Source organism: Sitodiplosis mosellana, unplaced genomic scaffold (assembly GCF_009176505.1).
Source record: "Sitodiplosis mosellana isolate CC-2019 unplaced genomic scaffold, AAFC_SMos_1.0 Smas_scaffold_21, whole genome shotgun sequence".
In the NCBI taxonomy this organism is placed as follows: Eukaryota; Metazoa; Arthropoda; class Insecta; order Diptera; family Cecidomyiidae; genus Sitodiplosis; species Sitodiplosis mosellana.
Window position 1 is genome coordinate 1200729 of NW_022595263.1, and position 19898 is coordinate 1220626.

Sequence of the window (19898 nt, forward strand, 5' to 3'; positions counted from 1 at the left end):
ATTTCTTCTCAAAATATCTTTTCCATCCATCACACCTTCTATGCAGGCATTTCTGTCCGATTGACAGCGTTTGATTTATTTTTCATTTTCGAATAATTAAAAATAAAAAGAAACGAAAGGATTTAATTCATGTGAAATCAGAAAGTAGGGGAATAAAAGCCATTGATTGAAACAAAGACAAGTAATATGTTTTGTGGCAATCACCGTGTCAATCAAAACGGAATTGGTAGCAACTGTATTTTAGTTGATAGCCAAATTAGCAAGTCTATAGTGGAAAATGCGAATGATTTGCTCGTTTAGATAAAAAAACCGAAGAAAAAATCGTTTCATTGATTTTCGCCGTGATTTTACTCCATATTGATTTTATTGTGAAATTGACGAATTTCGAAGCAATTTTTATATACAAGCGTAGAATGGAAAATTATACATATTTTTACTGAAATTGAAATATTGAATAAAAAAAAAAACAAAAAATGAAGAAGAAAATGCTTACAGAAATGGAAATTATAAAATGGAGACTCTGAACGACATAATGGCAGTGTAGAACACAACCGATTAAGAAATTATTAAAAACAAAAAACAAAACATATATTGAGCCAAAACTTTTTTGCACTTTAACTGCATCCTATTAATTTAATTCCAATTTCTATTTTTTTTCTTAATTCGATAAGTTTGTTAAAGGGAAGTTTTTCTGTTTGTGAAATAATATGGAAATCACACTTATTGAGAAAGAAACAATTATAATTTAATTTAAAAAATAAACAAAAAATGTAGGTTCGACCGAAAAATATGCAATCTGAGCTTTCTAATTTTATTGTGACAATTTATCCGCAATAAATGGCACATAAGATCCGTGTACTTTAAAAAACAATAATATTGTAACGATACCATCTATTTTCGAATGGGAACTCACTTAAAATAGAAAGAGAAGTGTGGTTTTTAACAACAACAAAAATTGTAATGAATAATGGATTGAAAATGAACTCAGTAGCAGGCAGAAGATGTAAAATGGTGTAAATATTTTTTTGAAAAAGAAAAACAATCATTTACATAGATACATACCTGAAGTGCTCATGCTCAGCTAACAGCAAGAATTTCTATTACAAAAATACAAATAAAATTTGAAAAGCAGAAAGAAAGATAAAAAAGGTAGATTTTAGAATTCTTTTCGCCGCCATCTTCACCACTGCAATGTTTTTAAAATTGAACAAATGCAAATAGTTGCGATTGTTCTAATCATAATAAAAACGAAGGACAAAAAACAGAAGCAACATGAAAACAATAGATGAAATTATTTTCTAATTCTCAATTTCTAATTTATGTTTGATTCCCTAGAATGAAACTCAATCAATTCCCAAGTATTGTTCTAGAAAATCAATTATTATTTCCGATTGCACTTAATACTTCTTCAATCCTCATATTATGAATAAATTAGGAATTAATTTTTATTATCTATCGCATAAAGGACAAATAAAAATAAACAAAAAAATCGCAAGTTATATATAAAACGAGACCGAGCAAGGACATTCAATACGCCCACGCACACACACACACACACACACACACACACACACACACACACACACACGCAATCTAACAATTGAAATATGAAAAAAACAAACAAAGCGAATGTACGTGTAAACACATTTATTTTTTTAACCGAACTTTATACACATACTGAAACAGAAAAAAAATACAATTTTTTTTTATAAAAATATATCTTACAAAAAACAACAACCAACAAATTATAATAATGATGAATGTAACGTTTGGAAATCACTTACTTATGTTCCCAATGAATAGTCAGTATTGTTGCTTGTCAATAAGTAAAAAAGCGAAAAAAATCAATAAAGACAAATCAGAAAATGGAAAATGTGTTGGTGCATCTGTCAAACTCAATTTTGCAGCGGTGCTAAATTTAAACATCATGAATGAACACGTTTCGAAAGGTAAGTTGGAAGCCGCCTAAAATAGATTTTACCTGTCACTGATGCCAAGACTAGCAATACTTCCATTGTCTTTGAAAAGCATATTTTTGTTTAAATAGATTATCGATTTTATTGAATCTCTCTTAGAATCTATTTTACAGTTAAAATCTCATAAAACTAATATCGCTCTCGAATTTTATCGCTTTCATGGACACGAAAATGTATCCAATTCTAAAAGTAGCATAGATCCAATTGCATTCACTTTATCTATTTCTCTACAATATGACAGTAAAAGAACTTTCTCCAAAAATAAAGATTGAAAAATTGTGGTCCAAAATTGCGATATATATTCATATTCTAGAAGAAAATTTGCTGACAACATTATAGAGCTCTCTGTCTTCACATATTGTATTTATGGCAGAACTAACACATATTTAACCGTTTGTTTTTCTTGTTTGTTAACTTATCAGCGCTTTGTCATATCTCTCACAAAATTAAAAACATTGAGGTTCAAATTATTTACACGAATTATCCAATTGACTTAATTGATTTTCGTTATAGCATTTTTTTCATATAAAGATTTCTCGTTCCTACCGACAAAATTTCCCTAAATTCTATAACCTAAAGTCTAGTGTCTATATTCGTTTAGCGATCGCCTGTGTGCTTGTGACTCGATGAGGTCATCATCATTCTCCTCGTCATCGATCACTTGAATATCTTGACCGTCCTCGTCGATCGATTGTGGTGTTACAAATGAAAAAGCCTATTCATAATCAGAAATAAAAATAAAGAGATTTCAATTAGAATACGTTCTTACATGTATGAATAATATATCGTATATGTAGTATGGGTTTGTTGTATTTTTCATTACCTGAGCATGTGCGTGGCCATTAACGACTGAATGACTATGTGTTGACGAGCGATATATTTCGGTGACTGGATCGGTTGCCGGCTCATTCCATGTTGTTTTTACGGTTGTTGTTTGCAAACGACCCACTACAAAAAACAACAACAAACATTCAATTAAAAAACACTTAAAACTCAAACGAAAAGCCACAAAATGTTGAATACGTATTCATCAGTTACCTCTCGGTCGGAAAGTTAATCGTGCAAAGGAATTCGAATTTGATGATCGGCCGATAGATGCACCGGGCGTCGGCCGAACCAGAAACCGTGGTGACTTGAAGTTACCAACAACTTCATTATCATCATCATTCACAATCTTTTCGCTTTCGAAATAAGGGTATGGTTGCGGAGTGACCACATAGATTTTTTCGTTGTTTTTGTCAGTCACTGGTGACAGAAGTGATTTCAATTTGTTCCAAAGCTCTTCGGCGCTCGGAAGTACAGTTGTGTGGACAATGGATTCGTTGTCGATTGTTGGTGTTGTAGTTGAACAAGGTGGTATTGTACTCGTTGTTCGTGGCTGGGGCGATGCTGGTGGATTTGTTGCATAGAATATTTTGTGTGAACCACTCACATGATTATTCTCTAAAGATTTTAAGTAATCCAACCGTTTGAAGTCTTCATCTTCGATTTCTTCCGCCTGTTGAATGGCTTCTTGTTCATCGGGTGCAATATTATCAATATTATCACCGTTGTCCGGGCCGCGGATTACATTCTCGTCCTCACTCACATCATCCATTACTTCCCCTTCGTCTTGACTGTCATCTAAGCTCTCCGTACTGTCGCTGACTTCGAACAATGAGGATGGATATTCGGTAGTCGGTTGCATTGATTCAGTCGTATAAATATCCTGCAGTGATTGTGTTGTTGTCAAATACTCATATGGAATGAGTTTCGGCTGTGCAACGGAAATGGTGCTGGCACGATTTGGTGACATAGAAAATTCTTGTTCAGTCCAACCGTCAATATTCTTCTGCAATTTTGCCAGATCAATCATTGAAATATTCTTCAAATGCTCCCGTTTCAGCAACTCACGAATATTCTTAGCCAAAATTTTGGTCAAGTATCGTGAATTGGTCCGTTTTCCATGCGAGGTGGTTGTTTTGGGTGATGGTGTTGCTGCTGAAATGACTTGTGATTCTTCGGAATTATGATCATCACTGTGTTGACTGTTTGACCAACCCGCCGAACTCTCAAAACTTTGCAGCTCTTGGTTGTGTCGGAATGGGCTCGGTCGTGATTTGTTCGTGTATGGAATAATAATTTGGATTTTCTTGGTTTTCTTTCCGTCATTATCTTGATTACCACTTTCAATCGCGTTCGCAACGTGCACTGTATGTGATTGGAATGCAGCCGATGCTGCTGAAGGTGTTACTGCGGACGAATAAATTTGTGGCTCTGCCGTTGTTACCACATTCAATGGATTTGAAAATGGGTTTGGTGGCATTGGTTTCCATGTATTTCGCATAAATTTGAAATCGGAAAGACTATTCGGGTCTGGCGTTGATGATGGGCCGACTGACGTTTTTCGGAAATGTTGAATTGGTGTATCCAACAAGTCGAGAGGTGTTTCTCTATTTGGATTCACTCTCGTTTTTTCTTTCTTCTTCAATTGACTGGCCGATGAAAGCGATATGCTTGGCTCCGTGCTGCTTGGTGTATATTGAAAATCTTGAGGCGTTGTTGTGACATTTAGCTCATGTAAAACTTGTAAGATTGGTTGGTTTTCATCGGATATCGCATTGGCATCTTGAGGCGAACGAGTTGATTCACTGGCATCCGCCGCACTGTCTGATATTATGATCGGTTTTTCCATTAGATTGGAATTCTGTTCCATATTCGAGCTCAAACGTGTCTGATCAACCGAAGATAGTGTTGGTCGTGCGGTGAATGGCTGCGACGCCGTAAATCTACCAAACACACTGCTTTCTGTAACTGCGGCCGTTAGTTTGATTGGAGGTGTTCCGTATGTATTTGTTGGAGGGCCATATGTCACAGGCGGACCGTATGCTGTCACTGGTGTTCCGTAGCTATTCGTAGGCTGAACAAATTTCTCCGATTGGGTAACCGGATGATTTTGATTTATGATTTGCAACGATTGCACGCTTGTCGTTGACAAGCCTGTTGGCGTTACAAGCCTTCCGTTGATATAAATTCCATTTCCTATATTAACCACATTTTTGTTACTCAGAAATTTAAATGTATTTTTAAAAATTAAATAAAGGCATGAGAAAGAATCAATTTTAGTTATTCAAAAGGAAACAAACCTTGAGCATCGTTGGCCGTAAATGGTTTCGGATCGTACAACGGCGGAACTGGTGTGGCGCTGAGATTGGGCACCGGAACTGGAACTAGATTCTGTTTTGTTGTTTCAATTGGTTGCAAAACTCTTTGTGCCGGCAAATACGTTGAACTAACTGTTGAAGGAGGTGCTCTAAATGGTTGAGCGGTACTTTGGAGTGGCAATGAATTAATCGAGTTGATCGAATTGATTTGATTTGGTGTGGCAACTTGAGTAGGGTGTCTAAGTGGTCGTTGTCTTGGTGGCAAATAAGTGTGTGCGTTGAGATGTTGTGTGAATTTATCTGGTGTTGGTCTGGCAATTGGTTGAATATTTTGATATCCCGGAACGGATTGCAAGTAGTTTGGACTTTTCGCTTGGAGTTTTGCGCGCAAAAGATTTAATTCGTTGGGATTGGGGAACATCTATAATGGGTGGTTTTTTATATGATAAAATGAATAGAATCGCCAGATTTGCAAACTGAAATAGGCATAATTAATTTGACTTTGTATATCATGAAAATACCTACCGGCATCCACGGTATTCTGTTGCACGGAAATAAGTCAGTTGCTTGCTGTTGCTGACTGAATGAATTTGGCAATGCATTGTACGTGTAAACGGCAGTCGGTGAAGCAGCTGATGATACAAGATCATTCAAAGACAATGGTTTTTGTTGTAACTTCAGTGGCGGTGGATCGTAGTTATAGCCAGTTGGCTGTGGTTTTGGCGGTTCTTGCAATTTAAGCGGCGGCGTGTTATATGTGTAGCCTGTTGGTGATGGCTGCAATTGTAGGATCGGTTGCGGGTGCATAATCGGCTGTTGTTGGAACTTAACGGGCTGTGGTGGATCGTATGTGTACCCGGTTTCAGGTTGCAGTTCTAACTTCTGCGGCGGTGGTTCATAAGTGTACCCTTGGGATTGCTGCTGCAGTTTGACAGGAGTTTCGAATCGGAAGCCATTCGAAAGAATGACTTTGCTAGGATCATTATAGTTATAACCGATTTTATTCGGATCATTATAATTATAACCAGGTGGTTGTGAAAACTTTTGCGGTTGCGGTGGTGGCGGCGAGAATGGTTTTGCTGGATTTTCATAAACATATCCATTTTGCTTTGATGGTTGTTTTTGCGATTGTTTTTTCGCGTTTTTTATATTTGACGACTGTGATTGTTGCTCACCATTGAAGCCGAACCACGTGACGACTCGTTGAAAGAATGATTTGTTTGGTGATGCATCGTTTGAATATCGTACGACGATAGATTCTTGATCTTCTGGAGGTGGTAATAAGTCTTCGGCGGGCACAACGGGAATTTCATTTGTTTTGAACACATCGGCACTAGCATGCAGTGCAAATAACAACAGAAGAATTATGTTTTTCCGTATCTGCAAATTGAAATAAAAGAAGAAGAAAAACACATACAATTATCGATTGTGTTTGCTTTGATGTAAAGCATGACTGTGCGTGCCGAATGGAGAAACTAGCAGACAAAGATCGGATCAGCCATGCTCTACAAGTGTCTTTAGCGGTAATTATATGATTCGAAATCATTTCATCTCTTTATTTTGCTACATTTTGATCGTTCTATAAAAAGTATGACTGTTGGCAGTGGCAGAAACGCAAGTTCCAATCAAAACATATACTTTCTTTTATCTAAATAAAAACGACAAGGCACTCGTAATAGAGCAACCAGTCTGATTTTCTGATTGAAACAAAGTGCAATGGATTACTGCAAATGTTGTCATTCGTTCAGTTTTCAGAGCGCTGTATTGATCACTCTCATTTTCTCCCACTTCGCAGCACCTTACTCGATATTGAAATAATTTGAAAAATTTCTATAAGGCTCAAGAAAACAGACCGAGCAGCCTTGATTCTTGCCCCAATGCAAGAGACAAAAAGTAAAAATGAGAAACCAGAAAAGCACGTCATTTCTTGATCGCGTGCTGAAACTCGTTTGAATTTTCGCTGGCGCAAATATTTTCTTCGTTTGCCATACAACGATTTACATTTGTACATATCACACGTAGATGAGACGCTAGTCATTATAGAATCGGATATAAGCACAATTGAAATTTAAAACATACACACACACACACACCGTGTGCACTGCACATATCATCACGAACACAGAAGATTATTTATTGTGAGAATATCAGTTTCCATCATCTGAATACAGTCAATGCGAGACAGTCGATGTGAACTTGATGGAAAAGAATATGCATGGAATTTTTTTTTTATTAATTTCAATTATGGAGCAAACAATAAATAAATTTATTTATAGAAAAAAGAGACGGAAACACCTTTTTCACATTCAATGTAGGAGACTAGGTCGATTCGACTGCATTGCTCGCAGCGAAAACATTGTCTAAATGCGTTCATAATTGCATTTCCACGAATATTTTCAGATTTTCATATGAAACAATAATTTTTTGTGTGGAATCAGTTTCACCGCTCGACGTGTCGAATTTTTATCGATTGATGGCATGAAACAGCAACGTCAATTTCTGTTGATGACTGCAACAGTTCAACCATTCTCTTTCTTTCTTTCTTTTTCTCCCAATTTTAATTTAATCTGAATTTTCAACAAAATCATGCCAAAATACCCATTTACTGTGGAACTAAACGAATCATCGAATAAAAAGTGAAAATGGTAACATCTTGATTCATTACATTCAATAATCAAATACTTTTGTAAGTGTGTGTGTTTTTGTTTCGCGCAGGGAAAAGATGATCACCAAATCTGAATCGATGGGATTCCGAGACAAATAGATTTTGAGTCTCAGAATGGACGATGTTTTTGTTTTGGCTTCAAAGCTCATTTTTATGAGCATGCAGACGTGCCGGATCTGGCAGATAATAATCACAAAGCATCAATAAAATTTGAATCTAAATGGCAATGATCATCACATTCGTCTATGTTCATGGGCTAACTGTTTCGATTCGAGTGTGATACATTTTATCTATATTTCGGGCTCGAATGTGCGTGTGAATTCACAAACACGCGCTATAGAGTATTGGTGATGTGAGACAACAAAATATTGCAAATAATCGCAGATCAAGGTGACAAGTTAATCAAAGTAAGTGTAAGCTTATCAAGCTATGCTTCTCTAGCTGTGGATGGGTATTTTTCGCATTTCTTGTTTTTACTGACAAAGAAATGGAAAATGGTGAGACTTTTTATCTTTCTTTCTTTCTTTCTTTCTTCCTTCAACGATGATTTTCATCTCATTGGTGCGAAGTGAATAAAATGTTTCACTCTTTTTTAAACACACAAGAATACATGCGAAAGAAAAAAAAATCGAGCAAAAAATTTCACTGATCCAGTTACATTTTTAATTGAATTTGGCGGATTTTCGTGTCGTCTTCCTCATGTCAAAGGCAAGTAGATGTGCCACGACAATATTTCGGTTGATAATTATTGTGTAAATATTCGTTTATCGGGCGATAAGATCATGCCGTCTGATAAGAATAATTGGATAGTTTGAATTTCACGGAAAGTATGTCGATCTCAAATTGATGACAGTAATGATGAGTAAGAAAAAAAGCGATCCCTCCGAATTACTTTCAATGTCAAAATTTTATTCTCTGCTGACAAATCACGCAAGTGCGGTGCTACAGAGCGGTGAGAGTTAGCTTGGCAAAAACGAAATCCACTCGAAGAAGGAACACAATAGATCACAAGCGCAATAATTCGCTGAGTCTGTGTACATGTTGGCATATATGCTCAAATAAAAGAGCGAAGCTAAATTGCAAGAAGAATGAGCCACGGCATGAGATGATGACGATGACGACGACGACGACGACGATGATGATGGAATGAACGAAGAATTTTCTTTTTCAATTGAAATGGTAGATGGAACGATGGGAACCAAAATTCTCACGGGCAAATAATAATAGCATTAAGAGTGTTATATGGAATCAAATATTATACTCATTTACGGCACTAATAATAATGAGATGATCGTTTTGATCTGTTCGCTCACACCAACAGTCATCGCGCCATAGAGTAAGAATCGCACAAATGTAAACGAAACCATTGGTGCTGCTGCTGTCGTTGTTGTTGTTGTTGATGCTGCTGCTGCTGCTGCTGCTGCTGCTGCTGCGTTCGTGCACATACGCTTTACCCACCTGTCCAATTACCGTTGTATATTGTAAACTACATTTAAGTAAGTGTTATTTTCTCCTCTGATCCGCACTTTTTCATGCATTACGGATTTCTTTTTGCCGCTCATCGTTGTCGTTGTCGTTCATTTCACCGTGTGTTGTGTTTTTAGCTTTTATCGTTTGAAGTAAATGCGAAAATTGAGCACAATAAAAATTCGATTACAATACAATTCAAAGGCAAGAGAAAAAAGAAACAGATTCTCTTTCATTGGAGCTCGTGGAGTGTCGTGGTCATGGTCATTCAACGTATGTAATAAATTAGCATTTTATTCATTCGTAGCAAATTTGGATAGTCTTCTGTGCTTTGTTTTTGTTGTGATTGGCTTTATGTGGCATGCCGCATGTGATCGGATCGATTGAGAATGGTTATTCATCAGCCAAAAACAGTCAAACTTATAGACATGTTTTGACTTGTTTTGATGTGAATTTCTTTTTCACAAAGAATCAAGTGTTGAAAACATTGATGCCAAAGAAAAATGATTGATTTTGTCTCAGAAGAAAAAAGAAATCTTCAAAGTTTCGACGTACTAGGAAATGTATGTTTTACAAGCACATGAAATACATACTTGTGTACTACTATTTTCGAAATCATTAGCGGAAATTCATTGCACAAGAGAGTTTGTGTTCAGAGTTAAAAGCAAACGTATCTAAAATGTTGCGTGCATATTATTGCACTCTGAAATAAAGCGAAAGAGATATGCTTTCCTGTTTGCATAGAAACATTATCTTGAAAATTGGCCGAGGAATCTTTCTCTCTCACTGACACATATCTCAAAGCTATTAACCAAGTAACCGCGAAATGTATGACTCGAGCTGCTGTTGGACTTAATCATAAAAATTAAATCTGGTACGTGATACTCGTTTCGTTTTGTTTTTTTGAGGAATATTTTGGGGAATGTGTCATTCCAAATAAAAAGAAAGTGGTAAGTGGCATAAGAACGAGATTTTTTTATTTCGCTTAACGAACATTGCATTACGAAATTCATTCAAGAATTGCCGCTCGCATAAAAAGATGTCACACAAAATTTACGTCATGCTACACATACCGCTGTCATTTTTTTTAAATTAAAATAATCGCCACTGTACAATGGTCCATTCGTTCTATTTACATAACCGATGACAGTTGGACTATTAAAAATGTCACTTCATTTAAATGATTACAGCAACTAGAAAAAAGAGCAAATATTCTGTGAGGAAATATACTCCGGAATCTATGTGTGTCATCCCGTCGATTATAAACCCAATGAACGCTTTAAAGCATTTATTATACACTCTTTTTTCTGTGCTGTGTTACATTACATTACATTCAATTGTGTAGTGAGCCGAGATATATGTTATAGATAAATTTCAATTCAAAACAATGAGAGAAAGAAAATCATAACTTAACAAGAAAATGAGATGACATTTGAGACGTGTTCATCTTCGCCTGGTTTGGCATTTCTTTTCTTTTTTCTCTCTGTTTGATGAATGGGAAAGAATGTTTTTTTTTTCAGTGTGACAATTGAAACCTCAAGAAGTTGTGGGATTTGGGCACGCATCTACTCAGAAAAATGACGACAACGATATATTTGTCATTTTATACCATAAATTTTCCGTCAATTCTCACATTTGACTTCAGCTTTGGTTTCAGTGTCGCATCACATCTAAATATTCAATTGGCATGTCGTTTGCAAAAAAAATAGAAGAAATGATTTATATGAACGGTGCAAAAAAAAAAACAAAACAAAAAAAAAGAAAAACGTGCAGGAAAAAATGGTGGAAAAACTATAACTATGTCGTGATTGATTACACATGTAAATTTATTTTTTTCGTAGTTTCATATCGCCGAGGGAAATTTGAACGAAAATTATGTTCTTTCTTCAGGCCAGCATCGAAAGTTGACGCGCACACAAATTGTTACAGTTTGTATTATGAGCGAATTTCACCTGAGTACACTTTGTGATCCTATTGCGTATGCATGATTCTAGTTACATTGATTTCGATTTTACTTTCTACGGCAGTGCATGAACTATAACATTAAATACAGAGGCAACTATGATTGATATGCATAAATAATAAATGCCACCGTACTTGCTACTCAAAATATTCGCAACAAACTCGTATTTTTCCAAGTGTGGTGAAAGAAGCCGCACGACTTATTCGAGAAAAGGTACTATACATATTAATTATATCAATTACGATAGAGGCGCGTATCGAGTTTATGTGATTAACGGCTATACTCCAAACAGTATAGAACCAAGTGAAGACATGTATCGCACGACAATATGTGGCAGAACTAGTTTTTTTTAGTCGTCTCTCCTAGTATATCTCTTGTAAGCGATTAATTCGCTATGAGCACAGGCTTCTTTCGTCGAAACATACAGCTGTGGGTGTATTAACGAATTCCAAAAGCGTTCCGTTATCAACGGATGTTGCAATTTATGAAAGTCTTTCGCACAAATGTTTCGTTGTTTATTTCCACTTATAAACAAAGAATAACGCTACATGCCAATTTTCAATGGATTTTTGTAAAGTTATCGACAGCGAAAGCTGTGCGATTGATAGATAAATGCCATAAATCAGATCATTGTCGAAAAATTAATTGGTATGTCAGCTCAATCCAGAGGAATTTCCTTGAATCGTTTTGAATATGGTATGGTGGAATGAATAGATTCAAATGAAGTAACATAACCATTCGCTTGGAAGATGTACTTCAATCGTGGTGATATGAAGCAATTGATTGAAACACATTCATAGCGACATGTGATTTGTTTTGAAGGTGCGGCCGTTCAATAAACATCTCATAAACAGCTGTTGAATCAGAGAAGCAGTCAATTTGTCAATATATTCATCTTACGGAATAATGCCAAATTTTCATGAGATTCCCAAAAAAGAAAACCATTTCAAACATATTATTTGTGTCAGTTTTCGTGTAACTATCACCGTTATGCGTATTTTTGCCTTTGTACCGAACAATTTGAAGTAGTTTCACATGCGAAAGTGCGGAAAGAATTGGATTTTCTTTGTTTTTGCAGAAAGTGTGTGCGAAAATACCACCAAGAAAAGATTCCCAAACAATGGCGACGTATAGAGGGAGAGAGAGAATTAAAAATGACGTGCAATGGCTTTGGGTGTTTTTATCGGCGTTTGTTATTCAGCTGAAATTGATCGTATCAAATCCATCATTCCAAACGTGATCAAAATTCGAGATGCAAACCATTCCTCATCCTCATAAAATTTTTATGTAATCGAAAATGTTTTTTTTTCATTTTATTCGTTTGATGTAAAAGTCTCTTGCCAAATGTTGGAAATATCATTGTTGATGTACTTTAAATGTTATTATCAATTGACACTCCCAAAAAAATCCCGTCGTGTCAAACGAACCGATGAAATGCACAACGAATTGCGAATATAACATTTTAACTTCCTTCGTGTCGAGTAATCAATAAATTATGCAAACAAAATCGATTTGAACGCTTGACTTCGTGTATTTTTTTTAGGTAATTTTAATTGTCTGCCCATTGTTTTGTGATTGATGTACAAAATTATTGGTGGAAAAATCGGCTTTTTTCGGTTTGCATAAGCGTCTTGTCATTGCTAATTTCATATTGAATTAACAACGAAAATGCAAAGAGTTCGGCTTGTATGATTTGATATTTGAACATAATTGAGGGTGTTGCTCTGTGCGAATCGCTGAAGACAACATGAATCCACGTACACGTTGATTGGCAATAATTAAATGCGAATGATGTAAATCCGAATTGATTAATTAAATTCTTTTTTCTCTTTGGCAACAATCGAAAAGCGTTAATTACGATGATTGTGTATTTGTATGTATATCTGTGGCTTCGATGATCCACGATGAATGTTTGTTGTTTCTTTTTTCTTGCCGAATGGGAACGACCTAACATATGTCGAGGTGTTCTTTATTTAAATTGGATGGTTCAGTTTACATGCGTACTGTTTTCTATTTCTGGGTGTGATGATGGTTTAGTATGGTTTATTAACTTAAGTTGCGGTTGCGTTTTCGATGCACTTTATCAATCGTAACAATGCGAATTATCATATTTTTCGGTGGCAACGAGAAAAGTCGACACTGAGAGAAAAGACTTGAAAATGAAAAAAAGAAAAAGAAAAAGAAATGATATCGGATAAGTGAAAACATCGTGTGAATTTTGCCATATATGACGACTGTGTAGTTTGTTACAAATAATGCGTTGCTCTTGTTCGGCGTACTTTAAGCGTATTGAAGCTGTTGCTACCGTTATGCAGTTCCTTTTCTTTTTACGCCGTTGCTACTTGCATAGGTTTCCATACACTTCTCCGGTTCTCTTTTCTTGTGCATAGCTTTTTTCTTCAATTTTTTCTATCCGCTCGGTTATTCTTTTCGTTGAAATGCGTGTTTTTTGTAGTTTTCTTGAAATCGTTCATTGTTTTTGCGTTTTTCGCTTCTTCGATAAAAATAAATATAAAACAAAAATTAAATGTAGTAAATTTCAAGTGTATATTGTTTGCGACGAGGGAGATTCAATGAGAGTAAAAGAAAAGAAAACTAAACAAAACAAATTTAATAAAATGAAATTAATAAGTTGGATATGTGTAAGTGTATGCTTTTTCTGTTTCTCACTTCATTATGCATTCAGTGCAATCCATCAGACACATGCAGTGCACAGCGGCGCGACTGCTGCATTGCGAACTACAGTGGGTCTATGAATGAAAGTTGTTAAATTGTACGACAAACTAAGACGAACGAAAGAAAGAATCTGAAGCGAAAAAAACGCCAATAAGCTTAATGCACACACTCAGCAATCTGCTTCTCATCTTCTACAACTATTTGTGCATTAGATACGATTTTTTTCTCTCCCTCTTTCGTCTTTTTTCTTATCGCCTGCATTCGTGTATCGGTCGCACATGCAACATTCAACCTTCAGCTTTTCCTTTTTTGTATGTGCTGCTACACTTATTGACATTATTAAATTAGATTTCTTAGCTCGGTAACGCTACACACAGCACCGTTCAAGACTGATTGCCGTTTCACTTTTTTTTCCATCGCTTTGTATATCTCTATTCAATTGATCCGGCATGGAAATGCGAACAATATTTTTTTCTCTCTTTTTCTTCTAAACTCGAAATAGAATAACGGTGGAATTTCTTGGTAGTGAAATTCAAAACGAATGTCTGTTTGTATACATCAAACACTTGACCTCTTACAAAAATCGACACTAATTGTTCTTGGTCGAAACTTTTACGAAATTTCTAATTTCAGTGCGACGATTTTTATCAGCAACATCAATATTTATATTTGCGATACTATGAAGTGAACAACGATGTGCCGAACCTACAAAACTTCCAAACTGAACGGATGTGCTGATGGAATCACGAAATAAGTGAAATTGAAATCGTGCAAACACATACATATTTTTGTGGAATTCTCAAGCTCATTTCACGCAACACCAAAATATGCCCGCAGCAAAGTCACTAAGCCACACCAACGAAAAACAAATTTAAACCGAATATGAACAATAATAAAAGATTTCGCCTTCTGCTTAGATTTAAATTTCGATTTTTTTTTTATTTTTTAAATGTCAAATCAAATGATCACAATCGCAGCGAAAAAGAAACGTTCGTTTTTCATTTAATGATGATATTTACAAATTGATGTGTCTGTTTATTGGATTCACATGCAAACGTGAAAATCGGTCGGTGCGCTCGCGCATCACAGCTCAATCAAATGAAATATAGTTGAATAAACTTTCAAAGCCAATTTCATTCCAACCAAAATGGAAAATTGCTAATGAAAAACAAAAGGACAAAAGCATCATCATGTATTTCGAAATTGATGCGCCGCAGAAATGGCAGACGAAAGAAAATATTTTTTTCTTAAATTAAAAACTAAATATCGTTTAATTATATACGTGCAAGCGGTGAAAATCTCATTAAAATTTTCATATTAAAATACGATTGAGATTTTATCGTTGTATTTTAATTGTTGGCAAATAATTTTGTGATGGTTTGGGCTTGGCAATAATATCACAGTGTATGTATAAAATATGATTTTATTCGACTTTTATGATTGATTTGCTGCTTAATGACGACAATTTACATGGTTGATCGTCAATTCTCTCTTTGGTGCGAAATTTACTTGAGGTTTTGATAAAATTTCATTTTAATGAAGGAAAAAATACCGATCATTGAATCGATGGTGAACAAAAAATCGATTGCAGTGTGTGAAGTCAACAGAAAAGTGCGAAAAAAAGAAATTTTGCCAAAATTGGGTTATAAGAACACCTAATTTTAACGGTCCTCGAAAAATAAGAAGAAGAAAAAATAAACAAAACAGGCAATGAGGTTTGTTCATGAGGTAATCGATCAAAAATACTCATGCCGAGAGTTTCATTTTCGAAACCAACGAGCGGCTAACAGATGTAACAAGAAGCACTGATGCATGCAGTCTTATTTAATTATCCGCAGGTTTGTATCTATTTCAAAATTACGTGCGAAAAATTTGTCGGTTAAAATTTTTTGAGTTGAATGAAGAGAGTAGCGTAGGGAGAAAATATCCGAAAAACGAGTGGCAATTAGATAGGAATTGTTTAATTTTTGAATGAAAACTCTCTCATGGTTACTATGAGTCAAACGATTCGAATCGGCCATAAAAATAAGAAATACCTGTTCCGAAGAGTGCTACACATGAACTTTTGCATTTCTTTCCTCTTTTTTTCGCTTGATTTTTCAAAGAGCCGACAAACATCATCTCAAAACGATTACTTATAGTTGAAGTGTTTTGTTCTACGTATTTCAAGGGAAAAAAGAAAATAGAAACAAAAAAAATATTTTTCTTTCTCTCTATAAAATCAATCTTAAGACATATATCGCGTTCGACAAGTCGGCGTCCGATCTGAAAAGGTTTATTTTCAATCTTTATTTGTTATTGTTTGTCCGTTGTTTTCATTCTGTTTGACTGTTGATCATTGAGCTTTGCGTATGTGTGACGCGTTTATTTCAAAGCAAATACACAGAGAAATGCGTGGGTAAATAAAATAAATGCTCGAGCAAATAAAAGTGAAATGAAGTGGCTTGATTAATTCATGAGGCTACAGTGAAACGGTCCACTTGCAAAGTTCCGAGCTATAAATTGGCGATTGTATACTCATTTCCGCATATTTAAGTTCACCGTTTTGAACTTCTTCTTTTTCTGCAATTACAATAAAGCTTGACATCTTATTGTTTTCAGCGTGATGCATTTGCATTTCGGTCAGTGCGCACGAGTACCGTTGACACTTCAATGAATAGTCGACGAAGCGAAGAGATTTTACTTAAAAACTTAACTTCAATTAATTGGTCGTTGATAGTGACAGCGAAAAACAATTCACATTTCAATTCAGCAAACGGGACTGTTTGTCTGTCAGTCGGGCGCACGTTTAAGCGCACTTTGGAATTTTAATGTTTAATTTCACTGACTTCGAAATCGAAGTATGATAATGACTGTAGTTGGCTTTGAATTCGTATTGCATCTGATCATCAGATGGTGGGTTCTTGTTGCACCGCAAACGCAAAAACAATATTGTGAAAATATTTCATTTATTATAATTTAATATAATGTACACACATAATCTCATCGAATTAATCAAATGACCGAGCGATTTTCACATTTTATATCAAAGCCGGTTTTGTGTTGTGGTTTTTTTGCAGTTTCTAAAAGTTTTTATGGAAAAAGAGAGACACACACATCTGGAGAAATGGTCTTTTGATACACTAGTTTTAGTTTTTGGTTGCTTTTTTCATGCGATTATTTTCCTCCAACACTTTTATCAATGAATGGGCAGACTGCAAATCATTCGGCTTTTGATTCTGTTTTCAAAAGAAAAACACATCAAATTGGTTTCTATGCACGCAAACCCGTAGCTAGTGTTTAAGGAAAAATATTTATGTCTCGCCAATGCCAATACACTGATGCTGATGCTGATGCATAAACAACGCTATGAATAATGGAAATTAATTATACGCTGGCTACATAAGAATCACCTATGATGGCAAACACACATTGCAATATTGTTTACGGCGGCCGCAGAAACGGCTTTTGCATTGGCCACTTTTTATAGTGCCACTACACGGTCGAGGTTTCTTTCGTTTTTTCTCATTCCAATTTATGGATGATGTATAAAGGTACGCGCGTTCGCGTACTCTTTGCCACAATGCAAAAGAGCGAACATGACTTTGAAATGTGTAAATTGCTCGATAAATGGTTTTCGTTTGTTTGTTCGCTCGTTCGTTTATATTTGCATCATACAGGTATGATTACGGTTTGTACACTCGTACTCGTGCCGGTAGTTGTCCAATCGCAAATCTCGTCGCTAATGCACTCTTGAACGAACGACTTTTATGAACAAATTTTCTTTCTACCATCCACATAAACACTGGCAACATATGACGCACAGAAAACTTTTTCCAATTGGCATCAGCGACTCACAAGCGGCATTGAAAAGTGAATTTAAATAACGTTCAAATTATCTTTATTCGTTTCAAATCGAAATAGTTCTATTTATTTTCAAAGAAGAGAAATCATTTTCATATTCTGCCATCGAAAAAAAAAACGAAAATGCCCATTTTTAGATCAATGAAAGTTTTTTTTGAAGGAATGAAGATTATCGAACAACTGATTACAAATAGAACATTATGAACACAACATGAATGGAGACGATTTTTTTTTGGAACAACAATCTGGATCACCATCATCGACAATTATAACTTTCATCGTTTATTATTAGCTCTATATATTAAGTTGTATAGATGTTGAACCTTAAAATGGCTGATGTTGTGCTTCCACATTCGAGAATATTTAAAAAAAAATCAATAAACCAGCCATCATCATGTCTGAGCATAATTAAGTCAGATCGAGACGACGAAAAGAAACAGCTTGAAATCCACGATGAAAATCCTACTGCAGTCAAGCAGCTCTACTCGAAACAATCGTTTAATGGAATTCGATGTGGGGGTCTATTAATCCATCCCAAAACCATAATCAATTTCATTTCTGAAGTCTGTTTAGTGCATTCAAGTGGGCTTCGACAAAGTCAAAGCGGTAGAAATCGAAGTTGAAATAATCGGTAGGAATGACGAGATCGTTAGGAAATTCCATTTTAATGCTTTTCTGCCGATATCGGATTTTTTCTATAAATCATCCCAAATATAACGAGCAGGTTGTTTATCTGGTGTGGCGAGAATGGGTTTTCATAGAGAAAAACCGAAATCTTTTAAAATCCGAATAGTGTGGGCTTGATTAGAAAGCAGAACGAGAAAATACAGAGATCAAATATCGACGACAGGCGCCCTATCAGAACACCAACGATGTGCATCATAGAGTGCAGCGATGATAGATGCGATCAATAAAAGCAGCAACGATCACACAAATAAGATGAAATTCGAAAATTGGTTTGATGCACATTAATAATTGAATCAAATAGAAAAGGTAACCTGTAAATGAGCACTTACCAACATGATTTCCGTTTTAAAGAACTAGTCGACGCCAAATCAAATCCAAAAGATGTTTATTTTTGTTCATAAAACTTCCCAAAATTAAAAACGTCGAATCGTAATTACATAGTTGCAACCGGTGCTCGCTTCATAAATTATACATTCGATAATCCACTGAGATAAAACCACTGTGTGTTCAATGAGTCAGGCAAAGAAAAGGAGAGAAGAGTGATTCAATCACTGATCGTTAATTTATATTAGATGAATATTCGTCTTTTCATTCAATGTTATCGAACTATAACTTTCAATCAATTTTCTCCTGTAACGTCACTTGTTGTCCACAGATCCCAATGAGGTGTATGAAAATTCCACCAAACGTTTTTTTTCTTCTTATTTTGCGTGATGAACAAAAAAGAAGTAATTATTTAAAAACTGTTTGTATTTCAGGCCCCAAATTAATGAGTTGTTACCGAACTCTTGTAAAAATTCAATTAAATCCAGTACTTGTTTCATAGAAATTTCCATCCATGTGATGATTTCGTAAGGAAGTGTTTTCCACGTTTTTTCTTGGTTTTTTTTTTGAAAAACTTTGTTTTTTCCGATTCACAAAAGTTTGTAAATTGTCACATTGAGTGAATGTGATGCGCGAAAATTCAATCACTAAAAATAGCCACTAGGTTCCAACAATTTTCGGCAGCTGTTTGATATAATTTATTTTTATTAATATGATCTGCTTCAATTTGATACGCTTTTTGTTCGATTTCGTTCACTGCGTCAAAAATGTTCACTGATGCTCGGTGATCATTTCCGTTGGAAAACGGAGCGATCGTTTAATTCAAATGTTTCAAAACGGCGGCAGTACGAATGAAAGCAAAATGATTTTCCTTCACTTGAAACAGTTACACTTGCAAAACCGATGAGCGATCGTGCGTAGAGGTTTTGTTGGTACACACAAGCACTCTGTGGTTAAACGAAAAATTCGTAGGAAAAAACAGTGATAATTTCCACTCGATATTGACACAATATTTACGCACGTCCGAAGCGAACGATGCACGAGACCATAATAAAAAGACGACTCTCGACGATATTGCTTTATACCTATTGACCCATTTCTTCTTCGTCGCTCGAGCCGCTGCTAGCTGCTGCTGCTGCTACATGCACACGGTT

The 19898-nt window shown here is 35.5% G+C and overlaps 1 protein-coding gene across 1 annotated transcript; it reads right to left on the bottom strand.

Moving 5' to 3' along the window:
* Nucleotides 1-1996: 1996 nt before the first annotated feature.
* Nucleotides 1997-19778, bottom strand: LOC129568692 (uncharacterized). The gene is made up of 6 exons (XM_055446916.1): nucleotides 18750-19778; nucleotides 5645-6499; nucleotides 5102-5540; nucleotides 3015-4997; nucleotides 2800-2924; nucleotides 1997-2691 (listed from the first exon to the last, which is right to left on the bottom strand). Exons 1-6 carry the CDS (start codon nucleotides 18753-18755, stop codon nucleotides 2557-2559), a joined length of 3543 nt encoding a protein of 1180 aa, XP_055302891.1. The 5' UTR covers nucleotides 18756-19778; the 3' UTR covers nucleotides 1997-2556.
* Between the last annotated feature and the right edge of the window lie 120 nt (nucleotides 19779-19898).